Source organism: Macaca mulatta, chromosome 11, assembly GCF_049350105.2.
Source record: "Macaca mulatta isolate MMU2019108-1 chromosome 11, T2T-MMU8v2.0, whole genome shotgun sequence".
Taxonomy (NCBI): Eukaryota; Metazoa; Chordata; class Mammalia; order Primates; family Cercopithecidae; genus Macaca; species Macaca mulatta.
In genome coordinates this window covers 53423707-53450434 of record NC_133416.1, presented here as the reverse complement: position 1 = coordinate 53450434, position 26728 = coordinate 53423707, and the positions used below count along the sequence as shown (strand labels likewise).

At 40.1% G+C, this 26728-nt stretch overlaps 1 protein-coding gene across 1 annotated transcript; it reads left to right on the top strand.

Moving 5' to 3' along the window:
- The first annotated feature begins 7524 nt into the window (after positions 1–7524).
- SLC38A2 (solute carrier family 38 member 2) lies at positions 7525–19403 on the top strand. Its single transcript, NM_001257811.1, has 16 exons — positions 7525–7839; positions 8973–9173; positions 9498–9579; positions 9728–9843; positions 12999–13072; positions 13176–13268; positions 13399–13480; positions 15160–15242; positions 15640–15698; positions 15785–15952; positions 16358–16437; positions 16535–16635; positions 17198–17322; positions 17709–17853; positions 17964–18061; positions 19139–19403. The coding sequence occupies exons 2-16, from the start codon at positions 9058–9060 to the stop codon at positions 19235–19237; spliced, it is 1521 nt and encodes a 506-aa protein (NP_001244740.1). The 5' UTR covers positions 7525–7839; positions 8973–9057; the 3' UTR covers positions 19238–19403.
- Positions 19404–26728: the final 7325 nt, after the last annotated feature.

Here is a 26728-nt window from a genome sequence, read left to right as displayed (position 1 = left end):
ACTTAAAGCCAGAACACCCAACTGAACTGCTCTTGAATTCCTGATTCATAGACACTTTGAAAGATTTTAAACTATTGTTGCTTTCAGACACTAAGTCTTGGAATAATTTGTTACATAGCAATTGATATCTAATAGAGTATCTGTCAACACCAGAAAAACATGACAAAGTCAGCAAAGTGCTCACAGAGTCCATACTGTTGCTTTAGACTTGAGAGCTATCTTACAAAGATTGAATACAACTGTTCATTTATCAAGCACTTTCTATTTATGATCCCAAGAATAAAATATACAAAATCATAAAAAGAAGAGTTGAGAGAAGAATTTCCTCAGGCACCTGGAAAGATTAACATTAAAAATATGGAAATGCAACAACATGATGAACCTCAAGAACGTTATGATAAGTGGAAAAAAGTCAGGCACAGAAAGACAAATCACATGATCCTATTTGTATGTGGAATCTAAAACAGTCAAACTCATAGAAGTAAAGAATAGAATGATGGTTACCAAAGGCTGAGGGAGTGGAGGGGAGGACGTTTGGGGACATGTTGGTCAAAAGATAACAAAATTTCAGTTAGATAGGAGGAATAAGTTCAAGAGCTCTATTGTACAACATGGTGACTATAGTTAATAACAATGTATTGTATTTTGAAAATTGCTAAGAAAATAGGTTTTAACTGTTCTCACCACAAAAAGTAAGTATATGAGGTAATGCATATGTTATTTGGCTCAATTTAACCATTCCACAGTGTATACGTATTTCAAAACATGGTGTTGTATATGATAAATACAATTTTTATTAGTTAATTTTAAACATTTAATTATTCTCCAGTCTTCACTATGTGAGGAAAAAAGTTAAATACATAAGAAGCCGGGCACAGTGGCTCACGCCTGTAATCCCAGCACTTTGGGAGGCCGAGGCGGTCAGATCACGAGGTCAGGAGATCGAGACCATCCTGGCTAACATGGTGAAACCCCATCTCTACTAAAAATACAAAAAATTAGGTGGGCGTGGTGGCAGGCACCTGTAGTCCCAGCTACTCAGGAGGCTGAGGCAGGAGAATGGTATCAACCTGGCAGGCAGAGCTTGCAGTGAGCCTAGATCGCGCCACTGCACTCCAGCCTGGGCGACAGAGCGAGACTTGTCTCTTAAAAAAATAAAAATAAAATAAAATAAGAAAATATGGAAGTCATTGGAATAAGGGGAAAGGTGTGGTTTGAAGGGAGATGGAGGAAAGGAAAAGTAATTTCACTGTCTCTCCCCAATGCCAGTGTTCATACTTGAATTCTGAATGATATTGTCCTAAGACAAAGGAGTGAGACTGTATACATAGCAAAGGGGCATTTAATTAGGTGAAACAAAGTCATTAGAAAGCAAGGTTTGCAATTCATTCTCATGCTTGTGTCTTACATAAGACTGGGTTTGAAATGCCGGGCATGGTGGCGCATGTCTGTAATCCCAGCTACGGGGAGGCTGAGGCGCAAGAATAGCTTGAACCCAGGAGACAGAGTTTGCAGTGAGCCAAGATCGCACCACTGCACTCCAGCCTAGGCGACAGAGCAAGAAAAGAAAGAAAGAAGAGAGAGAAAAGAAGAGAAAAAAGAAAAAAAAAAAAAAAGAAAGAGGGAGGGAGAGAGGGAGGGAGGGAAGAAAAGACAAGACTGGGTCTGAGAAAAAAAAACACTGTATTTTCTACCAACAAGGCATTGCAACAAATATGGATTCAGAGTTTATTTTGTGCTAGGCACTGAGGGAAAAGGTTGAAAGTACTAAATCAACAAGCACTTACTGAACACTTTTTATGTATCAGGCACTGTTTTAGGCACTGAAGATTCATTTAATAATGAGCCAAACCAGTCTTTTCCTCATGGAGTTAATGTTGCAGAAGATCATAAGCAAACAAACAAATAATGTGTTTTCACACATTGCACTAAAAAATAAAATAGGACAGTGGGGAATAGGACAGCAAGGAGCAACTTTTGCTGGAATGGCCAAGGAAGATTTTTTTGAGTCAGTGACATTTAAGATAAGATCTAAATGATAAGAAGGGAGCTGCATAAAGATACAGTAGTTCTCCCTTATCTGCTTGAGATACGTTTCAAGACCCTCAGTGGATGCCTAAAACTGCGGATAGTACCAAACCCTTTATGTACTGTTTTTTCAATCTGATTACCAAGATGGCTACTAAATGACTCACAGGTAGAGAATGGACTGTGAGCACCACGAATGGAAACCCACACATGAGCTAGGCTATGATTCAGGAGATGTCTTGAGAGAGATGATAGTCCCACTAGGGCCAGAGCAATGCAGATGGTGAGAAGTAACAGAATTCTGAATATATGTGGAGGCAGAGCCCTCATGACTTACTGATGGGTTGGTTATTTGAGGAAAAGGAGGACTCAGGATGCTTCCTTGGTTTGGGGCCTGAGCTCCCTTATGAATCATGGTGTTATTCTAACTTGGAAAGGTTCGAGGAAAAATAGTTTTGATAGAGAAATCAAGAGTTCTGCTTTAGGAAGTAAGGGATAGGATATATGCCCTTTAGACATAACATATAATAGGTTTCTCCTGGTTCTTGAGAAACTCAAAACTATTTACCTTGCATTTATTCATTCAGCAAATGTATTGTCAGGCACTACTTCAGGTGCTGGAACTAGCAGTGATCAAAGCTGATTAAATCCTGGCCCTTGTGCGCTTATGTTCTAGTGAGGGAGACAAACAATAAAAAAGTAAATAAATGAACATATTTAACATAATTTCAGGTGGTGATCAGTACTATAAAGAAAAAAGTATTTCATTCATTTACATATTCAAAAAGTGCCTTATTTTTACAAGTAACTAGACTGGATGTGATTAGCAAGAGACTGCCCTGAAAAGACACTAACATCAAATCTAATATGTAGACAACAGAAAAAGAAGTGTCATCAAAAAAAAAAAAAAAAAAAAGATATTTATAAGGCACTAAGTTGAAAGTAAAGTGAAATCAGTTTCAAATGGGATCACCAAATAAAGAAGAGTTGATACAAGTTGTGATATTTAAGCTGGGCTTCAAAGGAAAGATATAATTTAAATATATAGTGGCAGGGAAGAGGAGGTATGAAGAACATTCCAAGTAGTAGAAATGGTTTAAATGGAAAACGGTTTATATTGAGAACACTGAGCAACATATATTGGCAAAAGCATAGGGTATGTGAAGGGGAATATATTGGTTATCTATTGCTGAGTAATAAAATGTGCCAAACTGTAGTGGCTTAAAACAATAAACATTTATTATCACTTGTTTCTGTGGGTCAAAAATCTGGGCTGAGCTTATCTGGTCCTCTGGCTAAGGTATTAGCTGGGACTACATTCATTTCAAGGTTCAAATGGGCGGAATCTACTTCCACACTTACTCAAATGACTGTTGGCAGGCCACAGGTTCTACCTGGTAGTTGCCAGAAACATCCGTTCCTTGACATATGGGCCTCTCCATAGAACAGCTCACAAGATGGCAGCTTGTTTCCTTCAAAGCAAATGAAGAAGAGAGCCAGAGGAAGTGAACAAGAGAACAAGATAGAAGCCACAGTCTTTTCTTTCTTTTGAGACAGAGTTTCGCTATTGTTGCCCAGGCTGGAGTGCAATGGCGTGATCTCTGCTCACCACAATCTCCGCCTCCTAGATTCGAGCCATTCTCCTGCCTCAGCCTCCCGAGTAGCTGGGATTACAGGCATGCACCACCACGTCTAGCTAATTTTTGTATTTTTAGTAGAGACGGGGTTTCGTCATGTTGGTCAGGCTGGTCTCCAACTCCTGACCTCAGGTGATCTACCTTCCTCAGCCTCCCAAAGTGCTGGGATTACAGGCATGAGCCACCATGCCCGGCCTGTCTTTTTGTAACCTAGCCTCAGAAGTGACATGCTATCACTTTTGCCAGATAGAAATGCATCACTAGGTCCAGCCCATATTCAAGGAGAGGGGATTACAAATATGTATGAATACCAGCAGGTGGTGATTTATTGGGGCCTATCCTAGAAGCTGCCTACCACAAGGAATAATGGAAAATAAGATTGGAAATATAGACTGGGCCAGATCAAAGAAAGCCATAGAAGCTAATCTGCGAATGAAACTATACAGTTGGAAATGGAGGGTAGATAGAAGCAAATTTTATGTGTAAGCCTATTTTTGGCAAATTGTAGTGCTGGATAAATAGAATTTTGAGGGTCATCTTAAAAACCAGTTGTTTAACAACAAGTAGAAAATGTCAACCAATGACAGCTTCCAGGAAACAGAACCACTCTATTTTATCAGGAAATAGTGGTCAAAAAATTGTACAGAAGATAGCCACCTACCTTCAATAAATAGTTTTAACACTGTATCCTGACAATGCATTCCTGAAAATCCAGAATTGATAACTGATATTTGTGACAGTTTTTCTGTCTTAGGATAGGAAATAAAATTCACTTTCAGTAGCTTTCAAAATTCTTTGATACCCCAACCCGCAGCAAGAAATACATTTTACATCAGCAGTCCCCAACCTTTTGGCACCAGCGACCGGTCTTGTGGAAGACAATTTTTCCACAAAAAATTGGAGATGGTTTCAGGATGAAACTGTCCCAACTCAGATTGTCAGGCATTAGTTAGATTCTCATAAGAAGTATGCAACCTAGATCCCTCACATGTGCAGTTCTCAATAGGGTTTGTGCCCCTATGAGAATCTAATGCCACCCCTGATCAGGCCGAATGCTGCTCAATTGCCACTCATCTCCTGCTGTGCAGCCCAGTTCCTAACAGGCTTCAGACTGGTACCAGTCTGCTGCCCAGGGGTTGGGGACCTGTTTTACATCACAACTCATAATACACACACACACATATATATGAACACACAGATAATCACAAATATATACATATGTACATATATACACTCACACATATATATATACACACATAATCAAGATAAAAGATTTGCAGAATAATAGTACATATGGCATACTGATTTTTTTAAAAAAGTATTCTGTTCTACTGCATTGAAGGAAATAAAAAGCTAGTAGTAATCCACTGAATTCATCACTATCCACCACTTGGTCCCATTCTGAAAGTTTAAAAAATGCTGCTCTTCTAGAACAGTAGCTTAGAAATCAAACAAAATTATGACCAATAGGTATTTGGCAATATCGTTTCCCAGAAGTTGAATGAGGACACTGTGTCCAATGCATTCAAGCCCAAAGCATAACAGCAATTGCTCAGAGCACATCAGGCCTCAGCTGGAAGCCTGATGGAGTTAGCAGGCGTGCCTCAGTTTGGCCCTCGGAAAGACAAATCAAACTGTCAATAAAAACATGGAAGTTTACCCCCTCTTCTTTTTTTGTCATTTACTGTTCAAGTTCTGATCACAGAGACCAGATCATTACTGCAGCCCCTCCTGCCCCTCCCACCACTTTGCCCTCAGCTGTACAGGTATTGTGCTTCTCCTAAATATGTGTTGCAATACGAACCACCAAAAAGTCCAAAGGACATGAGATTTACTTATAGTGCAACTTGCCACCCATAACTACCAACCCTGAGGGCCTCCTTAGCACCTCTAACTGGGCAGAGGAAACGACCAGAGATTCATCTGGAATGAAAAAGTGGTTTAAGACCTTTTGATTGTTATCAGTTGAAACCTGATCTAAAGAAACTTCCTGGGACTCCTCTCTAACCTACCACTACCAAGATTGTTGTGACAAGAAGAGTTGATTGATTTTAGTGGGGAATGTATGTTGAAGGAAGATAGTTTTTTCAGCCCTAATTGTGTGTCAAATTCCAAACCTGCCCTTGGGGAGTTCACAATCTCTTTGGGCAGATGATACTACAAATAGTCTGGAATGATTTTGAGTGCATGACAGCATGGGTTTTTAAAAGTCCATCACCATATTGTTTTAGAAAATAGTACCTGCAAAAAGAGGACAGAGTAGGGAGGGACGCTATGGGGCATGCGGGGTGCTTTCCTGCGGCTCAAAGGCTAAGCCTTGTGCGATAGCGGCATTTAAGGGGGTGAGAGGAGGTTGGCCACCAAAGCAAGAATGGCTATTATTTCAGCCTGACCAACATGGAGAAACCCCGTCTCTACTAAAAATACAAAATTAGCCGGGGTGGTGGCACATGCCTGTAATCCCAGCTACTCGGGAGGCTGAGGCAGGAGAATCACTTGAACCCGGGAGGCGGAGGTTGCGGTGAGCCGAGATCGCGCCATTGCACTCCAGCCTGGGCAAAAAGAGCGAAACTCTGTCTCATAAAAAAAAAAAAAAAAAAAAAAAAAAAAAAAAAAAAAAAAAAAAAGACTGGCCTGAGCGGAGTAGAAGGTTAGAAGGTTTGGGGTAGGGAACACAGGAGTGTGATGGGGGAAATCGGGCCCTCGCTTGTCAATCATAAACACTGGTGCAGGCGAGGGCACCCGAAGCCTCATGTGCGGCGGAAATAGGCAGTTGTACAGATTTCCTCAGTAAAATATTGAAAGCAAAAATTGTGATCACACCCAGCCCTTTGCTTTGTGCCCTGCCCAGTTTCTCCCACGTCCCCATAAGGAAGAGAGCAGTAGGTCAAACTTGTTTGTTCATTCATTCCACGAACATTTCTCTCTCCTAAGGGGTCTTTGTTTCCAGCAAGGGAGTGAGTCTTGCCTTTCCCGCAGCACCACTTTCTCCACAGTGAAGGGGCCCCCCTAGTTGCCTGGCTCAGCAAGACCACATCACCATTGAAGGGAAAGGACCAGGCTCTGCAGAAAGCGCCTCAGACCCGCATTCATACAAGGCAGTGCCCTTGCAGGGGGCGGTGGTGATGGGATAAGAGAAGCGACGTGTCAGCGAATGGAAAACTGGGGACTCCCAAGCAGCCTTAGGAGCGCCGGGCTCCCTACTGGAGCCTCCTTCTAAGGGGTCTGGCTTGCTGGCCAAAAGGTAGCCTTTCCGCTAGTCTGGTTTTCCATGGCCGTACAAAAAGGTCATCCCGAAAAGGAGCTGCTAGCCGACCTCGGGCTAGTTTTGAAGAGTGAAAGCAGGTCTAGGTGGAAAAGAAACAACAACAAACCATCAGGACAACGTTGCTGTCTTGGCCCAAGTTTGTGAGACAAAACCTCATTGTAAATCACAAAAATAACAATCAAGAAAGTGTTTGGTGGGAGGGTGGTGTCCCCGAAAAGCCTTGATATGTGCCCCCAAAACAAGGACTGCTGGTGAATCGGACAGGAGAAAATTTTAAGGAGATGGCTCCTCAAAGACAACCGCATGTGTTGAGCACCAACCCGGGTTGAAAAGGATAGGCAGCGGCAGCATCTGGGGGTCTTTCCAGACTATCTAGGAAGCTGGAGAGAGTGGGCTTTGGCTTTGCGGGAGAGTCTTGGGGGCGCCCTCGGGCGGGGCTGGGCCGCGGGCGCGGGCCGCAGAGGGAGGTGCAGGGAGGCGGGGCCTCGGGCTGGGCGGGTCGGAGGTGGGGCCCAGGTGGTGTTGATACACAAAGAGAAGGCGCCCGGGCGGCCGCGGCCCCGCCCACTGACGCGTCCCGGGGTGCCGCTATAACCCGCCGCTCAAAGGGCTGCTACAGAGCCCCGCGACGCCGCCGCCCTAGTGAACGCCTTTCCAGTACTGCTATCAGCAGCAGCAGCCCAACCACGCGTTACCGCACACTCGCGCCTTTCCTTTGACACGGCGGACGCCGGAGGATTGGGGCGGCAGTTTGTCATTTCCTTTTTTATTAAAATTATTTTTCCTGCCTGTTGTTGGATTTGGGGAAATTTTTTGTTTGTTTTTTATGATTTGTATTTGACTGAGAGAAACCCACTGAAGACGTCTGCGTGAGGTTTCCAGGGTACAAGAACAGAGACCACCGAGGTAACGCGTGCGGGGGGGTGTCTGTGGGGAGGGCGCGGGACCCGGGCGAGAGTGGGGGAGGGGCTTCCGGGAGGGGCCGCGCGGGAAGGCGACCGCGGGGTCCGTTTCCTTTCGAGGCGGGCGTTGTCGGTTGGCCTGGCCAGCCTTCCATCCTGGCCCGCCGCGCAGGGGTCGCGCCCGCGACGTGGGCAGGAGAGCAGGCGCTGGGCCCGGGCCGCGTGCCTGCCCGGTGCGGAGCCGCATCTTCCCATTAGGGGGAGGGGAGCCAGCCTGGCCCGCGGCTCTGCTGCGGCAAGTCTTGTGACTGATTTGCATTTAATAAAAAAAAAAAAAAATTAAGTCCAGGGAACCAGGAATCTGGGGGCGGCGGAGGTGGGCTTGGGTATGTATTATAGGAGAGGCCAAGATTGGGGAAGACAAGTTGAGAACATTTGACAATATCGACGATCGATATTGCATCAGTTTGCTTTCCAGACATAGGAGGGGCTGGGCGGGCGAAGCACTCGCGGGCCAGCTGCTTGTGGACGGGTGTGCTTGAGGGCACTGGCGCGCGCGTGTGTAAATAAACCCCCAGCTCCCGGGGCCCAGGCGTTCGCCCCCCTCGAGAGAGTAGTGTCGGCCCTTTCCGCCTCCTTCTGGGGAAGGCTGTGTGCGGCAGAGGCATTTCCCGGTGTGGGGACTCCAGGCAGTAAAGGACAGATTACGCAGCATTGCTGTTCCAAATGCTAGAAACGGGAAGCCATGCGCCTAGGTTGCATGCACACGAGCCAGGGTCGGGGCTGCATGTGTGCCCTGAGTGCCTGTGCACGTTTGCAGCGCCTGGGAAAAAGCAAAACAGAGCCCTCTTCGCCCCCTCCACTCCGACTGGGGACAATAGAGAGGGTGAAATACTGAAATCTGCCGGAGTAGGGGGCCTCGGCGGCCGCAGCACAGCGGTGGAATCATCTTTGTTCTCAGCGGCTCAGCCGTCTGTACTTTTCCGCCCCTTGGCGCGCCCCCGCCCCTCGCGCGCGGCTGGTACTTTTCCACTCGCCTGGCCTGGGATGAATCAGCCGCGCTGCGCCTCCCGGCGGCGTCACCTGACCACGGCGGGCGGGCGCTGCAGTCCTGACGCGCCGCCTCTACTTTCGCAGGCCGACTCGCGGCCGGTGCACCCACCGCCAAGGACAAAAGGAGCCCAGCGCTGCTAGCTGCATCCGATTCCTCCCAGTGCTTAGCATGAAGAAGGCCGAAATGGGACGGTTCAATATTTCCCCGGATGAAGACAGCAGCAGCTACAGTTCGAACAGCGACTTCAACTACTCCTACCCCACCAAGCAAGCTGCTCTGAAAAGGTGGGAGAAGTTGTGACACTTCTGAAAAAACGGCTTGCATGGGTTGGGTTCAGGGAGTTACCTAGGAATTTGCTTCCATTGCTTTAATTCGCTATAGCATTTAGAGAATGTGTGTCATCTCTGGAAGAGTATCCGATTATCTTGTTGTAATGACAAGATAGCTCGTGGTGTGAAAGTCAACTCCTAGTTAATATTTATACATTTAAGTAAAGGTGTTGTATCAGAACTATGCTGGTGGGGGGTGTTTTATGTTCAAGCAGTCTTGTGTGTAGTGATAGATATTTCAATCCAGTTTACAATTATATATGTCTGTATTTTTTGTAGCCATTATGCAGATGTAGATCCTGAAAACCAGAACTTTTTACTTGAATCGAATATGGGGAAGAAGAAGTATGAAACAGAATTTGTAAGTTAAAAATAATAATTTGTCTGTCAGTGGCTTTATGGAGTAAAAGAATAGTTTTACTTTTAGAATTCAAATCTAACTTGCCCAAACCTGGTTTTCTCCATTTAATTATTGTTATATGTTTGGTTATCGTTTTCCCTCTATGTAGCATCCAGGTACTACTTCCTTTGGAATGTCAGTATTTAATCTGAGCAATGCGATTGTGGGCAGTGGAATCCTTGGGCTTTCTTATGCCATGGCTAATACTGGAATTGCTCTTTTTATGTAAGTATGTGTAAGTAGTGAATCTGCCATGCAGGGCAGTTACTATGATAAAACATATTTTGGCTCCGGAAACTGAGTTTACAGTTGCAGTAGCTGACTCAAGTTACTTGCTTAAAATTAAAAGTATGAGAAACCCCAAAAATCTCTTTATTCTGCTACATACTGCACAATATCAAGAAAGCCAACTAGAAAAAAATAGGGCAGTCCTTAAAACTGACAAATTAAGCCAGAAGTCTTCTAAGTCAGTGGGAATAGTTAAAACAAAATTGTAACAGATGGTAGATACTGAAAAAGAACTATGGCTAAATCCAGGGTAGGTATAAATTTTGAGAAGCTGAAAATCCTATTAAGCTCCAAATCAGTTTGGTAAATTGACACAGTTCTTAAGGACCTGTGGCCCCTTACATGAATAAGGAAAAGAAAATTCCTGTAAACATACAAGGTGTGGTGGTATTTACCCAGCCTGGAACATGTTTGTTTTAAGACGGAGGAGTCAATTTTCTGGACCCTGAAAAGCAATCCATACATGTTTTTTTAATGTTTGCTTTTGTCAGACCTGTTCGATTGCCACATGCTGTGGCAAAAAAATGAGTATTTTACTAAGTACTTGTTTTTAAATGGTTCCCCCCACAGTTGCACAGTTAGACTTAATTACTCCTGTGCTTTCCAGCATAAATACCTGGATAGACTCTTGGAGGTACAGAAGACTTCAGAGCAGTGGTTCTTAGCCATTTTTGCGTCACTGACTCTTGGAGAATATGATGGAAAAATGTGGATCTTATTTCCAGGGAAAAAGCACAAAACAAAAATACATGCAGTCTTAAGCATGTATTTTTCAGTGATGTTTGTGTCATAGCCCTTAAGTTTAAGTACCTGTGGACCCCTGGCTAAGGCAATTTCTGTGGAGGATTGTGTAACTTAATGCCTTCATTGTACAGATAAGGAAACCACACGTATATAACATGGAATTGTCCCTTTGTGACAGATATGTTTTACTTAGCTGACTGGTGCCTTCTACTCAAGTTATTTTCTCCAGCACGATAGAACGTTCATGAAAAGAAAAGCAGACCTTTGCAAATCTCTGCTTTGTGAAATTCCACACTGAGGTTAAGCCTGGCTTTGAGTACTAGATGCTAGGATTCACTCTGGCTTGCTTCAATTAGGATGAGGCTTTTTGAGAGAACCCTTACTAAGGTGAAGGACCAGCAATTTATACAGAATCCTAGAATTTCAGGAATTTTTAGTGGAGAATCTGAATGGCATCACTGTTGAATATTTGAAATCCTTGTTAGCGCTTGGCATAAAAACGAGGCAGTTTTAGAGTGCAGCCAGTGTAGTTAAAGTAAGAATTTAAAGGAGATTAAATGGCACCTCTGTTTCATAAGTGAAGGTCAAATTCTGATGTAACCCTTGTACTCTTGGAATTATACTTTAATAGGTGCTTATGTCATTGATTTACCATTTTACTAAATAGCTAAATAAGATTGCTAAAGTGTGATTTTATTCATCAGTATGTACTTTATATTTAGAGGTATAGAGTTAAATGGGCCAAAAACCACATGGCTGCCACGGTCCACTTCAACAACTCTATAGCTAACCTTTTTAAGTAGAATCAATCTCAAGGTTGAAAGTGACCTCAAAGGTTACAAAGTCTATTTACCGCTCGTCATTTCAGTGTAAGACATGGAAGGACTTAATTTGGTTTGTTTTTAATTAAATCGACATCTTTTCTCCAGTTAGAAGTGAGGTTGATAGTGTCACCTCAGACTAGGCCCTGTAAAACTTCTGGCATTTAGAATGGTAGTGTAAAGCCACTTCCTCTGTTTAACTAATAGACATCAGTTTCTTTGTCAGCACCTTACATGGTACTGCGTGCAATTTGCTCACACGGAATCAAAAAATATGCAACTCTTCTCTTTTGCAGGGTTTTCTATGAGTTTCCCTGTTTTGTTATTTGATTTCTTTTAAAAATTAGTCTGTATCTCTGGGCTCTCCTAGGTGGAAGAAAAGTAAAGCTGGAATGAGGGAGAACCCTTACCCTAAAGGAAAATAAGGTGATATTAGGGTCCCTTTAGTCACTCTATGTTACCTTATTTTTTTTTTTTTCTCTTGCTGAATCCAAGTGAAAAGGTCAAGGGAGGAAAGGCTTAGACAGTCAAGCTGATACCCTACTCATTCTAGCACAGACATTGTTTTAACTGTGACAATACTGGGCCTGTATTCCTTGCCATGGGGTGCAATGTAGTATGTCATTACAATGGTTAGTTCTCTGATTTGTGCCCAGTTGTTAGTAAAGCTTGTAGTGCCTCACTCTTAAAATGTTAGTATCATGTTAGTGTCATTTCCCCCTTACATTCTTTTCCTTTTTTTTTTTTTCTTTAAAAAAAAGACAGTATTTCATTTTGTCCTCCAGGCTGAGTGCAGTGGCAAACTACTGGGCTCAAGTGATCCCCCTACCTCAGCCTGAGTAGCTGAGACTGTAGGTATACACCACCACAGCTGGCTTTTTTTTTTTTTTCCTTTGGTAGAGATGGGTTTTCCCTACGTTATGTTGTCCAGGCTGGTCTCGAACTCCTGGCCTCAAGCAGTCATCCTGCCCCAGCCTCCTAGAGTGCTGGGATTACAGGCATGAGCCACTGCACCTGGCCTCTCATTCCTGTTTATATGTATACGGTCCATGTGGTTTTAAAACCTTTCCTGAACCTGTCTCAGTTGAATTTCATAAGAATCTTGTGGGCTAGGTTTAGTAGCGGATATTACTGATATTTTACAGATAAAGGGAACTATTGAAATGCAGAAAGGTGGCAAGCATACAGCTCATTATTGTGGTGCCAGAATCAAAGTACAAGTTTCAAACTCCACTGGGAAGTTGAGCTTTCCAGTGTCTCATGCTGTGTTTGGCTCAGTGGGTAGACATCCTTGTTCCTAACCAATGCTGTAGAACTGTCACCTGAGAAATGATGCAAGTTTTTACTGTCAGGCAAGAGACAATGTTGACACTCCAGTTAGCAGGAGAGGAAATGCCAGTTCTTCAGGGCATTTTGACACAAATAGGGCAAGTTTCACACATAATGTTATTTAAACAACCAGAAAGAGTTGTCTTTAAATATAGCCATGCTTATTTATAACCCTGTGCCTTTTCCTTCTCTCATCAGAATTCTCTTGACGTTTGTGTCAATATTTTCCCTGTATTCTGTTCATCTCCTTTTAAAGACTGCCAATGAAGGAGGTATGATAGCATTCTTGATTTTTCTAAAACAATGTATACCTATCATGATTTTATTTCTCTTTTAAAATCCTTGGCTTCATGCTTCTGTGTTCTTAAATTGTAGGGTCTTTATTATATGAACAATTGGGATATAAGGCATTTGGATTAGTTGGAAAGCTTGCAGCATCTGGATCAATTACAATGCAGAACATTGGAGGTAAGAATTTTTCAAAAGACAATTTGGGTAGACTTTATGCTCATTGTATAGCACAGAGTGGTGACATACGCGTTTTGGTGTCACGTGCCGCATTTTGCACTTGTAATGGTATAATTTTGTTTTCCTCTAGCTATGTCAAGCTACCTCTTCATAGTGAAATATGAGTTGCCTTTGGTGATCCAGGCATTAATGGACATTGAAGATAACACTGGGTAAGTGCTAAGTAAGGTTACTCATGAGAAACAATTATAGTCAAAAGTGGTTGGATATATTTTTATCAAAGTTGTATACAAAATGATTATTAGTTATCCATACATGTTCCTTTTGAAACTGACCCGTAAACTGATTCGAATTTTGGAGAATGAAAGGCCAAAAGATAGTAGCTAGCCCCACAATTTTGGATATCTTAATTTCTAAAACAGGTTTTCTAGAACTTGCTTTCTGTCTTTGTGTTCATACTTAAAGAAGTTATAGCTGTTTTTAATATATGTCCTAAGTGAGGATTGAAGCTTTGAATTACATTAAAAATTAATCCGTCCTATTTTTGTAAGTTTGGAATTCTTAAGACTTAATCTGTTCAATGCAAAATACAGGTTGGACATCCCTAATCTGAAATCCAAAACTTTTTGAGTGCCAACATGACGCTACAAGTAGAAAATTCACACCTGATCTCGTGACAGGTGTGCAAAATTAATTAAAATATTGCATAAAATCACCTTTAGGCTGTGGGTTTAAGAAGGTATATAGGAAACATAAGTGAATTTTGTGTTTAGACTATAGTCCCATCTCCAAGATACTTCAAATATGTATATGCAGATACTCCAAAGTCCAAAACACTTCTGGTCCCAAGCATTTTGGATAAGGGATACTCAACATTTTGGATAAGGGATACTGTGCCAGAAAATGCTTGGGCATGCTATAGAAACCATTTTCTTCTAGCAAAGTTATTCATCCCAGTGAACTCACAGGTTTTTATCTAAAGTAAACATGGGGAAGGGTAATTTACTTCCCACCCTACGTGCAGCTCATTATGTCAAAATAGAGAAGTGCCGTTATCAAAGATGTGGCTTTAGAAATTTAATTTTTTAAGCTGATCTTTAAGTATTAGTGTTCTACAGAGTACTTACTGCTGAAGTGAACAGAATTTATGAGGCAATTAGAATTTGAAAATAGTGATTTAGAAGAGAGTGCAATTCATGATTTACCTAAAAAGGAAAAGGCTTAGGGGACATACATAATGTTTTCTGTAAGTTCAAAAGGGATATTTTTGGCTGTCTTCGGAGTTAAAGGTGGTTCAAGATGTCACAATATACTCTGATAACCTGGAATAAGTCCTGGTTTGGGGGACTGAGTTTTATAATTTTTCGGGGGGGTAGGAGGCAGTTTGCCTATGCATTTTATGAAAACTTTTCCTCATTGAAATGTTTAATAAGTATATTTGGTAACACGTCTGGAAAAAAAACTTGTTTTAAAATTTTTTAGTTTCCAGCATTAGAAATTACATGCTAAAGCTGTACCAAAGTTGGTGTACAATTTTTCTGAAAGTGCTTAAAGATAAGATTACTGGCTTAACAAAGCAGCTTTGTTCCCTGCGTTAGTATCAAGTCTTTGAGAAGCATTTTGTGTTATGAATCAGCTGGCAGCTTTCCCAGAGCAAGTAGTGGGACAAAAGTTACACTGTTTCATACCCAACTTCTAACCTGAGTAAATATTCATCTAGCACACAAAGTTAAAAAGTTATTCCTATCTTGAACAAGGGAAACTGTTTCCAAACATGTCTTTTTTTGTGTTTGTTTTTATGGTATTTCTATAAAATGAGTCCTGTTAGAAGAAATATATATTATTCTGAGGATATTTGTGACTGTTTTGACCTTGTTTCTGTTTTCTTTAGATTGTGGTATCTGAACGGTGACTATTTGGTTCTGTTGGTGTCATTGATACTCATTCTTCCTTTGTCGCTGTTTAGAAATTTAGGTGAGCAAACTCATCTCTAAAAGAGAATTGAAATGAGCCTCTCACCAGTTAGTTGGGCTTTCTCTTAATAGAAATTAGTCAGAATGAAAAAGCCCTAGAAAGGTATATCTTTGGGACTCACAGCATACAACATTTAGGAGCCAAAATGTTTAATTGACACTATATATTGTACTTTGTAAGAAATAATGCAAATGATAGTTTTTATTAGCTTGGGTTATGACAAGTATATTTAAATAATTCTATATTTTAGTATCATAAGAATTAGAAATTTAGTAGTGTAGCCATACTTTAGTGCCTAAAGTCTTCCCAGCAGAATTGAGTTATTCAGTGGGGAAAAGATATTTGCTTTAAATCTGTTTCATTAAACTAATACTGATTCCTGCCACCCCCCTTCTAGGATATTTGGGATATACCAGTGGCTTTTCCTTGTTGTGTATGGTGTTCTTTCTGATTGTGGTGGGTATGATTTTTCTTTAGAAAATATTTTTTGTAAACCCTACCATGTCACTTAGTTTAACATATGCAAAATAATATCTTTTTAGGTCATTTGCAAGAAATTTCAGGTTCCGTGTCCTGTGGAAGCTGCTTTGATAATTAATGAAACAATAAACACCACCTTAACACAGCCAACAGCTCTCGTACCTGATTTGTCACATAACGTGACTGAAAATGACTCTTGCAGACCTCACTATTTTATTTTCAACTCACAGGTAACTAAATATGCTTATTTTCTCAAAAGAAGAGTTTAGGGAAGAAAAGAGGGAAGCTATTCACTGGAAATTTAAAAATAACTCCCAGGGTAAAGAGAGGAGGATAACAGGTGCTTCTTAGAAAACATGTGATTAGCTAATTATTGAGGACTGTGAGGAAAGTTTTGGTTTACATCTTAAAATAGATCGAAAAATGAGATAATCACATGGTGCTAATAATTGACACATTCAGAAGTGAGGATATTGATCATACTTCATGAACAGATTAGAGGAATGGAAGCTAATTACACAAAGGAAACTTTCAGGCTTTGATTCTAAGATTGTTTACATAAAATATATGCTGTAGAAATATGACAGCATGAGTTTGTTACATCAGATTAAGTAGGTTTTTACGTTTTGTTTCAGACTGTCTATGCTGTGCCAATTCTGACCTTTTCATTTGTCTGTCATCCTGCTATTCTTCCCATCTATGAAGAACTGAAAGAGTGAGTATTTCATTTTTATATCAGTTTGAGAAAATATTAGACAACTGCTGTAACTGCTGCTGAAATACACATTTGAATTTTCTTTTGAATTATATAGCCGCAGCCGTAGAAGAATGATGAATGTGTCCAAGATTTCATTTTTTGCTATGTTTCTCATGTATCTGCTTGCCGCCCTCTTTGGATACCTAACATTTTACGGTAAATAATGCCTCCTTTACCAAAAAAAAAAAGCTTATTGAAATGAAACTGCTACTTTTCTATGTATAGTTCCATCACTTTAAAAATAGTCTTAATATATTTCATATTTGTGATGAGAAATTATATTTAGAACTTAGAATTTTCTGTAGTGTATTTAATCAGTAATATCTAGAATCCAGGTTTGAAAACATCATTAATCATTTGATGGCATGTTTGTATGATATGCCAGCCTCTGAGTTCATCTTGCCTGTCTCCTCTCCCATCACCTTCAGACTGTATAACACAAACACAAATTATAAGCCAAGCCAGGAGATTTAGCTGTTTAACTCCTGTTGCTTTTAATGGGAGTCATGTGGTTAAATCTCTATGTGTATTTAGAAAAATTTTCCTTCAATGTTACTTTAATTGCATTAACCATAATTCCAAACTAATCTTATTAGCCTCTTAGTTTATAGTCGTTTTGTGAGTAGCTAAATAACTGGTGCACATTTTGCTGTTAAATTTTCTACTTGGTCTTCAATGAAAACAGACACTCAAGAGTTTTTTTGGTATTTCCCTGTAGAACATGTTGAGTCAGAATTGCTTCATACCTACTCTACTATCTTGGGAACTGATATTCTTCTTCTCATTGTCCGTCTGGCTGTGTTAGTGGCTGTGACCCTGACAGTACCAGTAGTTATTTTCCCAGTAAGTAATCACTTGCTCTGCTTTCAGTAGGAATGAGTTTTTAAACGTGAATATTTGTGAGATTTTCATCTTCTGGAAGAAGGGAAACACCAGTAGAACAATACTAAGTTGGTGGTGGTTTTGAAGGGACTTTTAAAAAATACAGTGTATATTTTCAAAATATCCTGGGGACTTTTTTTTCACCATAAGATATAAAATGATCTTTTAAGTGTTCAGATGTTCAGGAAACAGCAGAGAAAGAGGCACAGTTTTATTTAGAAATAGTTACTATTTTGGATAGATTCCTTGTTACTTGGGCATTCCTTTCATTCATTGAAGCTGGATTTGTAAATTTTATATTGCTATTATTTTTAAAATACATTTTATTTATTTATTTATTTTTGCAGATCCGGAGTTCTGTAACTCACTTGTTGTGTGCATCAAAAGATTTCAGTTGGTGGCGTCATAGTCTCATTACAGTGTCTATCTTGGCATTTACCAATTTACTTGTCATCTTTGTCCCAACTATTAGGGATATCTTTGGTTTTATTGGTAAGTTTTAGAAAGTATCAAAGTTGATTCAAACATCAGGGATTTTAAGATTTAAAGAATGAATGACAAGTGGTTCATTGAATCCTCAAGAAACAAATGTTCTTTTACAGGTGCATCTGCAGCTGCTATGTTAATTTTTATTCTTCCTTCTGCCTTCTATATCAAGTTGGTGAAGAAAGAACCTATGAAATCTGTACAAAAGATTGGGGTGAGTGAAAGATTATCACCATAGAAACAGTAGTAATATAAATTTCTCTAACTGATTTTAATTTTATTCTCGTAGCTGTTATTTGTTGTGGTTTCACTTTGAAGTTTCCAGTAAACATTTCTGTAATGGTATACTTCACAGGTGGAAGATTGCAGAGGGAAGGGGAAAGATAGTTTGCCATCTAATAAATACTTAAGTTAATTGCAATAAAGTTATTAGATACTTTGGAGATAGGAATAGGGTTGAAGACTAGTGTGAGATATTAAGCTTTCAACATTTGTTCAACCAGTTTTCATTGGACTGCCTACTGTGTGACAGGGACTTAAATGGGCATTGAATATATAAAAGAGAAGGAAGGGCGTTTAGTTGAATGAGACTGACCATCTTCAGAGTGAAGCTCTCAGGGAGGCCATCTCTCCATAGTGTTTACTATTATGTACCTACTCTAAAATGTAGTACCAGCTGGTGACAGAGAATGATGTGCTAACCACAAATGATGTGGTTCCTAGTACCAGAATCCTGGTGGGTGGTGTTTAGGAAAAAGACTGCTTTTTAGTCATTATTTTCCACCTTCATTCTGCTGTGATTAAAGTACTAGAATTGTTTATAAACCAACAACTGTCATCTTGTTTTACTCTAAATTACATAGTGGCAGTATTGAAGGGTAGGATTTAGGAATTAGTATTTCCTGGAAAGACCTCTGGCTTTGACTTTTGCTGCATTTTAGGATGTTTTGGGTTTGATTTTGTGACTTTACTTTTGCTCTAAAAAATTGCAAAAAATCCAGTCCACCTCTATATGAAGCAGTTTGTTTAGCAAGAAAATTCCCTTTTCACTTGAGACAAAGGAATGGAAAAGTGAAAAAGTTCAGAAGGCCTCAAAGGTAGTTATTTTGTACTGCAGATAACTTACTGATCACTTAGGAGTTTATATTTAGCAAGTTAAATACTCATTCTGTAGAACATGATGCAGTAGATAAACTTTAGTAATTAAAGCACATTTCAAAAAGTAGAAAAAGAAATGTTTAGCATATATGTTTTATTACTTATTGATCAATTTTCTCTATGCTTATTGCAGGCTTTGTTCTTCCTGTTAAGTGGCATACTGGTGATGACCGGAAGCATGGCCTTGATTGTTTTGGATTGGGTACACAATGCACCTGGAGGTGGTCATTAATTGGCACCACTCAAACTCAGTGCATCTGATGCCAGTGTTGAGTAAACTCAACTACTATGAAATTTCACCTAATATTTTCAGTTTCACTTCCTTTTGAAGTGCAGATTCCTCGCTGGTTCTTCTGAGTGCAGAATAAGTGAACTTTTTTTTTTTTTTTTTTTTTTTTTTTTTTGTTAAAGAAACTTATCTGTATGTTAGAAATGGATATGAACAACAAAACCACGAGTCTCGGGTTAAGGGAAGTGACAATTTTATTCCATTCCAGAGAATGGACGAACTCTTAACTTTTATCAAGCCACATGCTTGGCTGTGTCATTGTTTAACTTGGATATTTTATGATTTTACTTGAATGTGCCTAATGGAACCATTCGATGTGAGAAATAATTCTTCTTAATTTACAGCAAAGTATTGAATAACCATTGAGAAAAACACTATTATTTTTTGTACCAAAAATACTTAAAGACCTCAGAAGCACTCTTTTACTTTTAAAAAATTGCTTTTTTTGAACTTTATTCAGAAGCAGTTATCAATAAATTCCATAAAATAATTTCATTGGTATTTAAAAATGAATATTAGTATAATGAAATGATTTGCCTTTTTGTAGGCATAATAAGCCAAATACTTTTTTACCCAAAATAATTTTTAGAGAAAATGATGTAATGAAAAATTGTACCATGAATTAGGAGCGTAGTTTTTTTCCATTTAAATGTCACCATTACTTAAAAGATGATTGATTGATTATTGCTATACCAAATCAGATGAACCCTGTTCATCACTTTTCTTCTCTGTCCCCAAACAATTTGGTTCGAGACTGAAATGTTTGTGTCTTCAGCATATTAGAATGGAAGATAATACAGATATTTCTGTGGGAAATAAAATAACTAATTTTGAGGTACCAAATAGTGCAATTGGGTAAAACAGGGTTTATTCAGTTGCATCTGTCTCCAGTGTTGTATTGACAGCTCTGGGTATTTTTTTGGGCCAGCCCTTTTTTGGCATTGCTTCCAGCAGTGGAAAATGGGCATTTGATGGCAGTAGGCCAAAATTATTGTGTCCAGAGAGTACACTTTTTCAAAATGCTCACCTACTGGAAGTGTGAATTACTTGACAATGTATGGCTTAGTTGTGTTCATGTTTTGTCTACAGTAGAGGTCTAATCCACAGGGTACACCTATGTTTGGTAAGATATAAGTTCTCTTTGTGTAAGCCACTGGGTTTCTCATGCAGTAAGCTTTATAAAAACTCATTTGCACTGGACTGTCATCTCATTCTTGTACAACGTAGAATTACTTGTTTACATCCAACAAATGGTTAGCTAGGGAAAACAGTGCAAACTGAGTGTTAGTCGTTTTGGTCCAACTGCATGTCAACCCTTCCATTTCAATCCTGGTTAGAAGTGAAAATAATTACTTTGAAACTTGGCTTTAAGAGCACATTTATCATATGTCACAGTGTATGGTGAATATATTATTAAAATAACGTGGTACTTTGCTCATCAGGCATAATGTCTAAAATCTAATATACATAATTCCATTAAGTGGTTGAGGGAAGCAAATAATGGAATTGTCGATTGGTCATCTGGCTCTAAGGTTTGCCCTTGAACTAAAAATGTTGAGTTTGGGGCAAGGGCCAGAAATATGGCAGACGTGGTTTTTGTTACGCATTCTTGTATTATATGTGACTAAATTAACAAACAAGATACATGTGTAAGGACCCTTATGGAACTGGAAGACGTCTTGTAGTGCTACATTGGGTGAAACCTTATTGGTCCACTTTTGTCTGTTCCTATGAAGATAAAATAATTGGGGACCATCTACAAATAGGCAGTGGGAAGACAGATTCTACAGCACTGCTTTCATTTAATTGGGCTTTAGACACTCCACTCGAATGCAGAACCTCACCTCTAGTTGAGACCAAGAATTGGCACATTTGCATGAGCTCCTGGAATAAGTTGCTGACTTTGTATCTAAGACCTGCCAGGGAATACCAAGAGTTGTTTCTACAGAAGATACTGTGGCAACCAGGAAGGAATGGAAAAAAAAATTCTTTTCTTTACAACAAATTAATGTGAGGAAGCTCCTCCAATCATCTGGTTATTTGAGGTTCAAAATCAACTGCCTAGGGAAAATTGCAATGCATGATTCTCTTGGAGCTATCTTGTCTGCCTTGAGGTTCCTAAACAATGAATTCCCATTAATGAGCAGTCTTCAGTATTAAAACCACTGTCTTGTCACCTCATTTTGCATTACTGTCTTCCGTGGATGTTTCAGTTATAACTGTAATGTTATTTATAGAACAACATTAATCCATTAAAGCTAACCTATTTTTCAATATTTATGATAATCTATGTACATATATTGTCTGTCCATATGTATTTGTAAATAGGTTGTATATAATGTCAGGTTTGGGTCTTGGGTTCAAGTGTATATATTCCTATAAGTTTCTTAACTGCATTTTGATGAATTCATATTATGTAACTATAAGAATTGTCCCAAAAGTACCTGTACAGAAAATTGAATATTGAAAAATTGACAAATTGTGTACAAACACTAAAGTGTTTAAATTGTATTTGCAATAAACTCAACATTAAATTTTTTCATGAAATCGTGGTGCAAATTCAGATCTCTTATTTAAAATTTAAATAAGGTATAAATTTTCAAAATGCAGTAATCAAAATGTGATCTAGTGTAATGAAATAAAGTGTGATCTAGTGTAATGGAAGACCTTTGAGAACCTGGGTGTATTAACTTTGTGTATATAGTGTAAATATCCCTACTGTACTGTTAGAGACCAACAATTCTAGTATGGCTTGTTGGCAAAGAGTGCTACACCGTTTCAATGAAACAATGTATGTTTGTTTTAACTGAACTAAAATAAATACATGCTTAATCTTAAGTAGCAGTGTTTTTGTTTTTTTGTTGTTTGTTTTTTTTCAGGGAATGGGATAGGCAGTGTCTAATGCAATTTGCATTGTAACTGCAGTACCTAGCACCTAGTAGGTGTCCGTATGTTTGTGACGAACAAAAGAATGGTCAGGAAAAAAAGTTTATTTTACTTTAGGTTCCCAGAGATTCTAAGTTTCCAAAGTGAGAAGGAGTGGAAAGTCTTGGAGACCTGGGGGAAGATGCCAATCTTAAGGTCCCAGGCTCAGCCCTGCTGATGGAAATAAATAGGCCAATAATGTATCAGAATCAACTGGAGAGCTTTTTAAAACCACAGCTTTCTAAAAGGTGCCTAATTTGTCTGATTGCAAAGGTCCAGCTGTAGGGTGGCCCAGGATCTGGTTTTTGTTTTACTTAAGAAGGTCACTCGGGTGATTCTGATGCACAAACTCCAGGAGCAATGAAGTGGCCTAGAAAGAAGTTAGGATATGTTCAGCTTTGGTGAAAAAGCCACAGGAAAAGAGGAATTAATTGACAAGCTGATGTATGTAACAGCATGGTTTTACTTGAGTGACAGTGGAAGTGGGAAGGTTACTAAGATACACAGGCTACTTTAGGTATGGCCTACTGATAAGTCTGAAAAGCTTGAGGCTTGTGAACAGAGCTGAAACACAAAAGACCACACCTTGGGATAGCCAAGTATGCTCGATGGTAGTTCCAAAGTCAGGAAACGTCTCCAAGAAATTTAATGACGGTCAAATGAGAAGGATTAAGAAAGGCAGCAGAATTTGCAACAAATCAATTGAAGAATGACTTGTGGAATTTTCTTGTATTCATAGGCAAGCTCTAACTGAATACCTACCATTATGGAACTAACATGCTCATTGGAAAGAGGGTAGGGTTATGTGTCAGATGAGTTCGAACAAAATCCATACACTTTCAAATGTGATAATTTTTAGAAAAAAATGATACCAACTGGTCGTGGTGGCATACCTGTAGTCCTAGCTACTCCAGAGGCTTAGGCAATAGCATTACTTGAGCCCAGGAGCTTGAGACTAATCTGGACAGCATAGTGAAACTCTTTGTCTCAAACAAAGCAAATAAAATACAAAAAATTACCAAAGTGAACCAGAATGCAAATTTATTTATCTACAATTAGAAATATACTGGATAAAGCCAGGCATGGTGACTCATACCTCTAATCCCAGCAATTTAGGAGGCCAAGGAGGGTGGATTGCTGAAGCCCAGGAGTTCGAGACCAGCCTGGGCAACATGGTGAAACCCCATCTCTACAAAAAAATACAAAAATTAGCCAGGTGGTATGCACCTGTAGTCCCTGCCACTTGGAAGCCCAGGGAGGTCAAGGCTGCAGTGAGCCGTGATCATGCCATTGCACTCTAGCCTGGGTGACAGAGTGAGACCCTGTCAAAAAAAAAAAAAAAAAGGGAGTGAAGGAAAGCAGGGAGTAAGGAAGGAAAGGAAGTGGGTTGACAGGTCCACTGAATATAAAAATACGGTACTCTAACCAGGGAGCCGGCTATTCCAGAGAGATTTCCATTAAGCTTGAGGAATATTGCAGGAACATTTCTAAATAAAGAACCAGAGCTGTTTGTCTTGACTTAGAAATACACCTGGATAGTTGGCTTAGTCAAATTTCTGATAACAAAAAAATCCATTTAATTTAAGCAAGAATGTCAGATGGAGAGAACTCCTTAAGAGATTGGGATGCCTTAGAGAATTAAAAGATAAACAGCTTCCAAAAATCAAAAATTGTCTTTGTTTTAGAGACCTCAATGACAGAAGTGTGTGAAATTTCACTATAGAGCTATGCGACTAGATTCTGAGCTTCTTGTTTTCAGTTCAATTTCTCAATATAAACAAATCGGTCAGGAATGGGTCAAGATCCCACCCTAATCTCAAATGTAGTTAGGTGGGCAGGGTAACACAGTACAAACAGCTGCCAGGACCTACCTGAATGGTGGACAGAATAGTTTTCAGAGGAGAGGTACAGTGATCATGCACTAGAAATAGGCTAGAAAACTGGGACCAACTGTATGGTTTTAACACTGAAAGACCTGCATCCTGAAAACCCCGTTAGTCCCAGGCAAACTGGGAATGGTTGGTAACCCTAGCTAAGAAGGCAACCACCAAAATGTTTAATGAAGCAGTACAGAGATATTGATACATTTATTTTCTTTGAATTTCTTTTTTCTAGGCTTCCATGCAGGACACCAACCTTCTTTTATGACTTCGCCCCAACTCAATGATTGATTGCTTCCTCAAATCACATTTTTTCTGACTTCCCCACCATAAGAACTATAAGCTTCATAGGAACAGACATCTGTCTATCATTTCATCAATTTATCCCCAACACAGCCAGGCACAGGGGCTCACGCCTCTAATCCCAGCACTGTGGGAGGCTGAGGTGGGCAGATCACAAGGTCAGGAGATTGAGAACATCCTGGCTAACGCTGTGAAACCCTATCTCTACTAATAATACAAAAAATTAGCTGGGTGTGGTGGCCGGCGCCTGTAGGCCCAGCTACTTGGGAGCCTGAGGCAGGAGAATGGCATGAATCTGGGAGGTGGAGCTTGCAGTGAGCCGAGATCGCACCACTGCACTCCAGCCTGGGTGACAGAGCAAGACTCATCTCAAAAAAAAAAAAAAAAGAATCCCCAACACTCAGAACAGTATCTAGCAAATGCTACACAGGTACTCAATATAATTGTTGAATGAATAAACGTACCCTTGATTTCTTACAGTTTCTTATAGTATAGTGGAGGTGAGGCTCCAACTTTTAAGCAAGAATTTACTAAACGCTTGCAAGATAAATACTGCTTGTGCCATGAAATTAGACACTTTGACTTAAAAGATATAATATAGCTCACTTACCTTCAACCAGAGGCCCACAACAGGAAGGCTTTCTTAGTTCACGTGTGATCGGCCTCCAGGTGGCAAAGCCATTCTTTAACCTCTACCACATAAGTGATTTTGTGGCAGTGAAATTCTTTTTCAAATTCTAGCTAGATTTGGTTCTCCCCTACATATTGTGAGGAAAGAGTTAACACAGCAAGTCTAGTGGCTCCCTCCTATGTCTTCAAGGGAACCATGAGTGACCCTTGACTAACTCCTGGGAATGTGGCCCTCAGAAGGTTCTTTATGTTAGTGACTGATGATTTTGTTATATTCACCTGGAGCAATGGACCATGCTGAACTGGTTTGTCAGGTTGCTTTGCACAAACACCAAGGTTAATCATGTGCACATGGTTTCATTGTTGGGGTCCTGATTTTGGGTGGCCAAGGATGGTTGCACAGCTGGATATGCCTATGTTAACTAGCACCCCACCCCCCTACCCTTCCAAAAGCCATGGATCCCTGAGCCATTTGGGCTTACCTGAGCAGAGAAAATCCACACATGTCCTCATAGTTCACTGCTAGAAAAAGAGCACACCTGTGTGATCTTGGACAAGAAAGGTATTAAAGCCTGTATTAAAGCTAGACTCCACTGTTTCATATATTTTTCCTGTTACTCTGTATCCTTTCCTGTAATAAATCTTAGCAGTGAGTATTACCTGCTACCTCGTGGGAGTCCTCGTGAATCAGAAAATGAAATGTGTGGTCTCTGTTTTTTCTCTACACCATGTTTAGAAATCTCAGTGCCTCTTGGCTTCTCCAGAAAGAATCTATTCTCGGTAAAAGCTCCAAGCATTATTGTGCAAGTTTTACTAAATAATACTGGGGATCAGGAGGATTAGATAGCAAAGGAGGGTTTTACATTGTACACCTTACTGCATGCAGCTTTATAAAATCCCATTTGACAGATCTTCCAAGTCCCTCTCATGGTGTTGTGAATTAGAGATTGTCTCTGTCTGCCCTTCCTCCCACACCATCTATGGCCTGTCCCCTCTTCTCCTGGGTAGTTCAACTCTGCCTTCAAATCTGCCTATTCTTCTCAGAAAAACAAAAGCTTTGAAGTTATCAGAACTTTCCTGAGATGAGAGTTTACTGGCCATACATTTTTGCTTCCATTCTGCTCTTGAAGACCTCACTTCTAATCCAACCCTTCCTTTTTTTTTTTTTTTTTTTTTTTTTTTTGAGACGGAGTCTGGCTCTGTGGCCCGGGCTGGAGTGCAGTGGCCGGATCTCAGCTCACTGCAAGCTCCGCCTCCCGGGTTTACGCCATTCTCCTGCCTCAGCCTCCCGAGTAGCTGGGACTACAGGCGCCCGCCCAACCCTTCCTAAATGACTTTTCTAAGTATTGTTTCTAGCAACTTACAGTACTTTTTCTAAAAGGAGCTCTGGTAAATAAATTCAACTTTTTCATCAGATTATCTTAAAATATCTGCAGTAGATCCTAATCTATAAAGTAGGTGAAGACAGAGCTCTTCTTGTTGAGCCCAACCTTGTTGAAACGGGGTTATGAGTGAAATCTAGAGACTGAGAACTCAGCCTCCCAACTGCTTTTCACCTGCTTCATCCCTCCATTTACCCATAATGGTCCATGAAGTGCTGCCTTAACCTGGGCCTCTATGGAATGTGATTTGAAAAACATGGCTCTAAATTATTTCAAGAGAACAAGACCTCATGATGATAAGATTCCTACTAGCC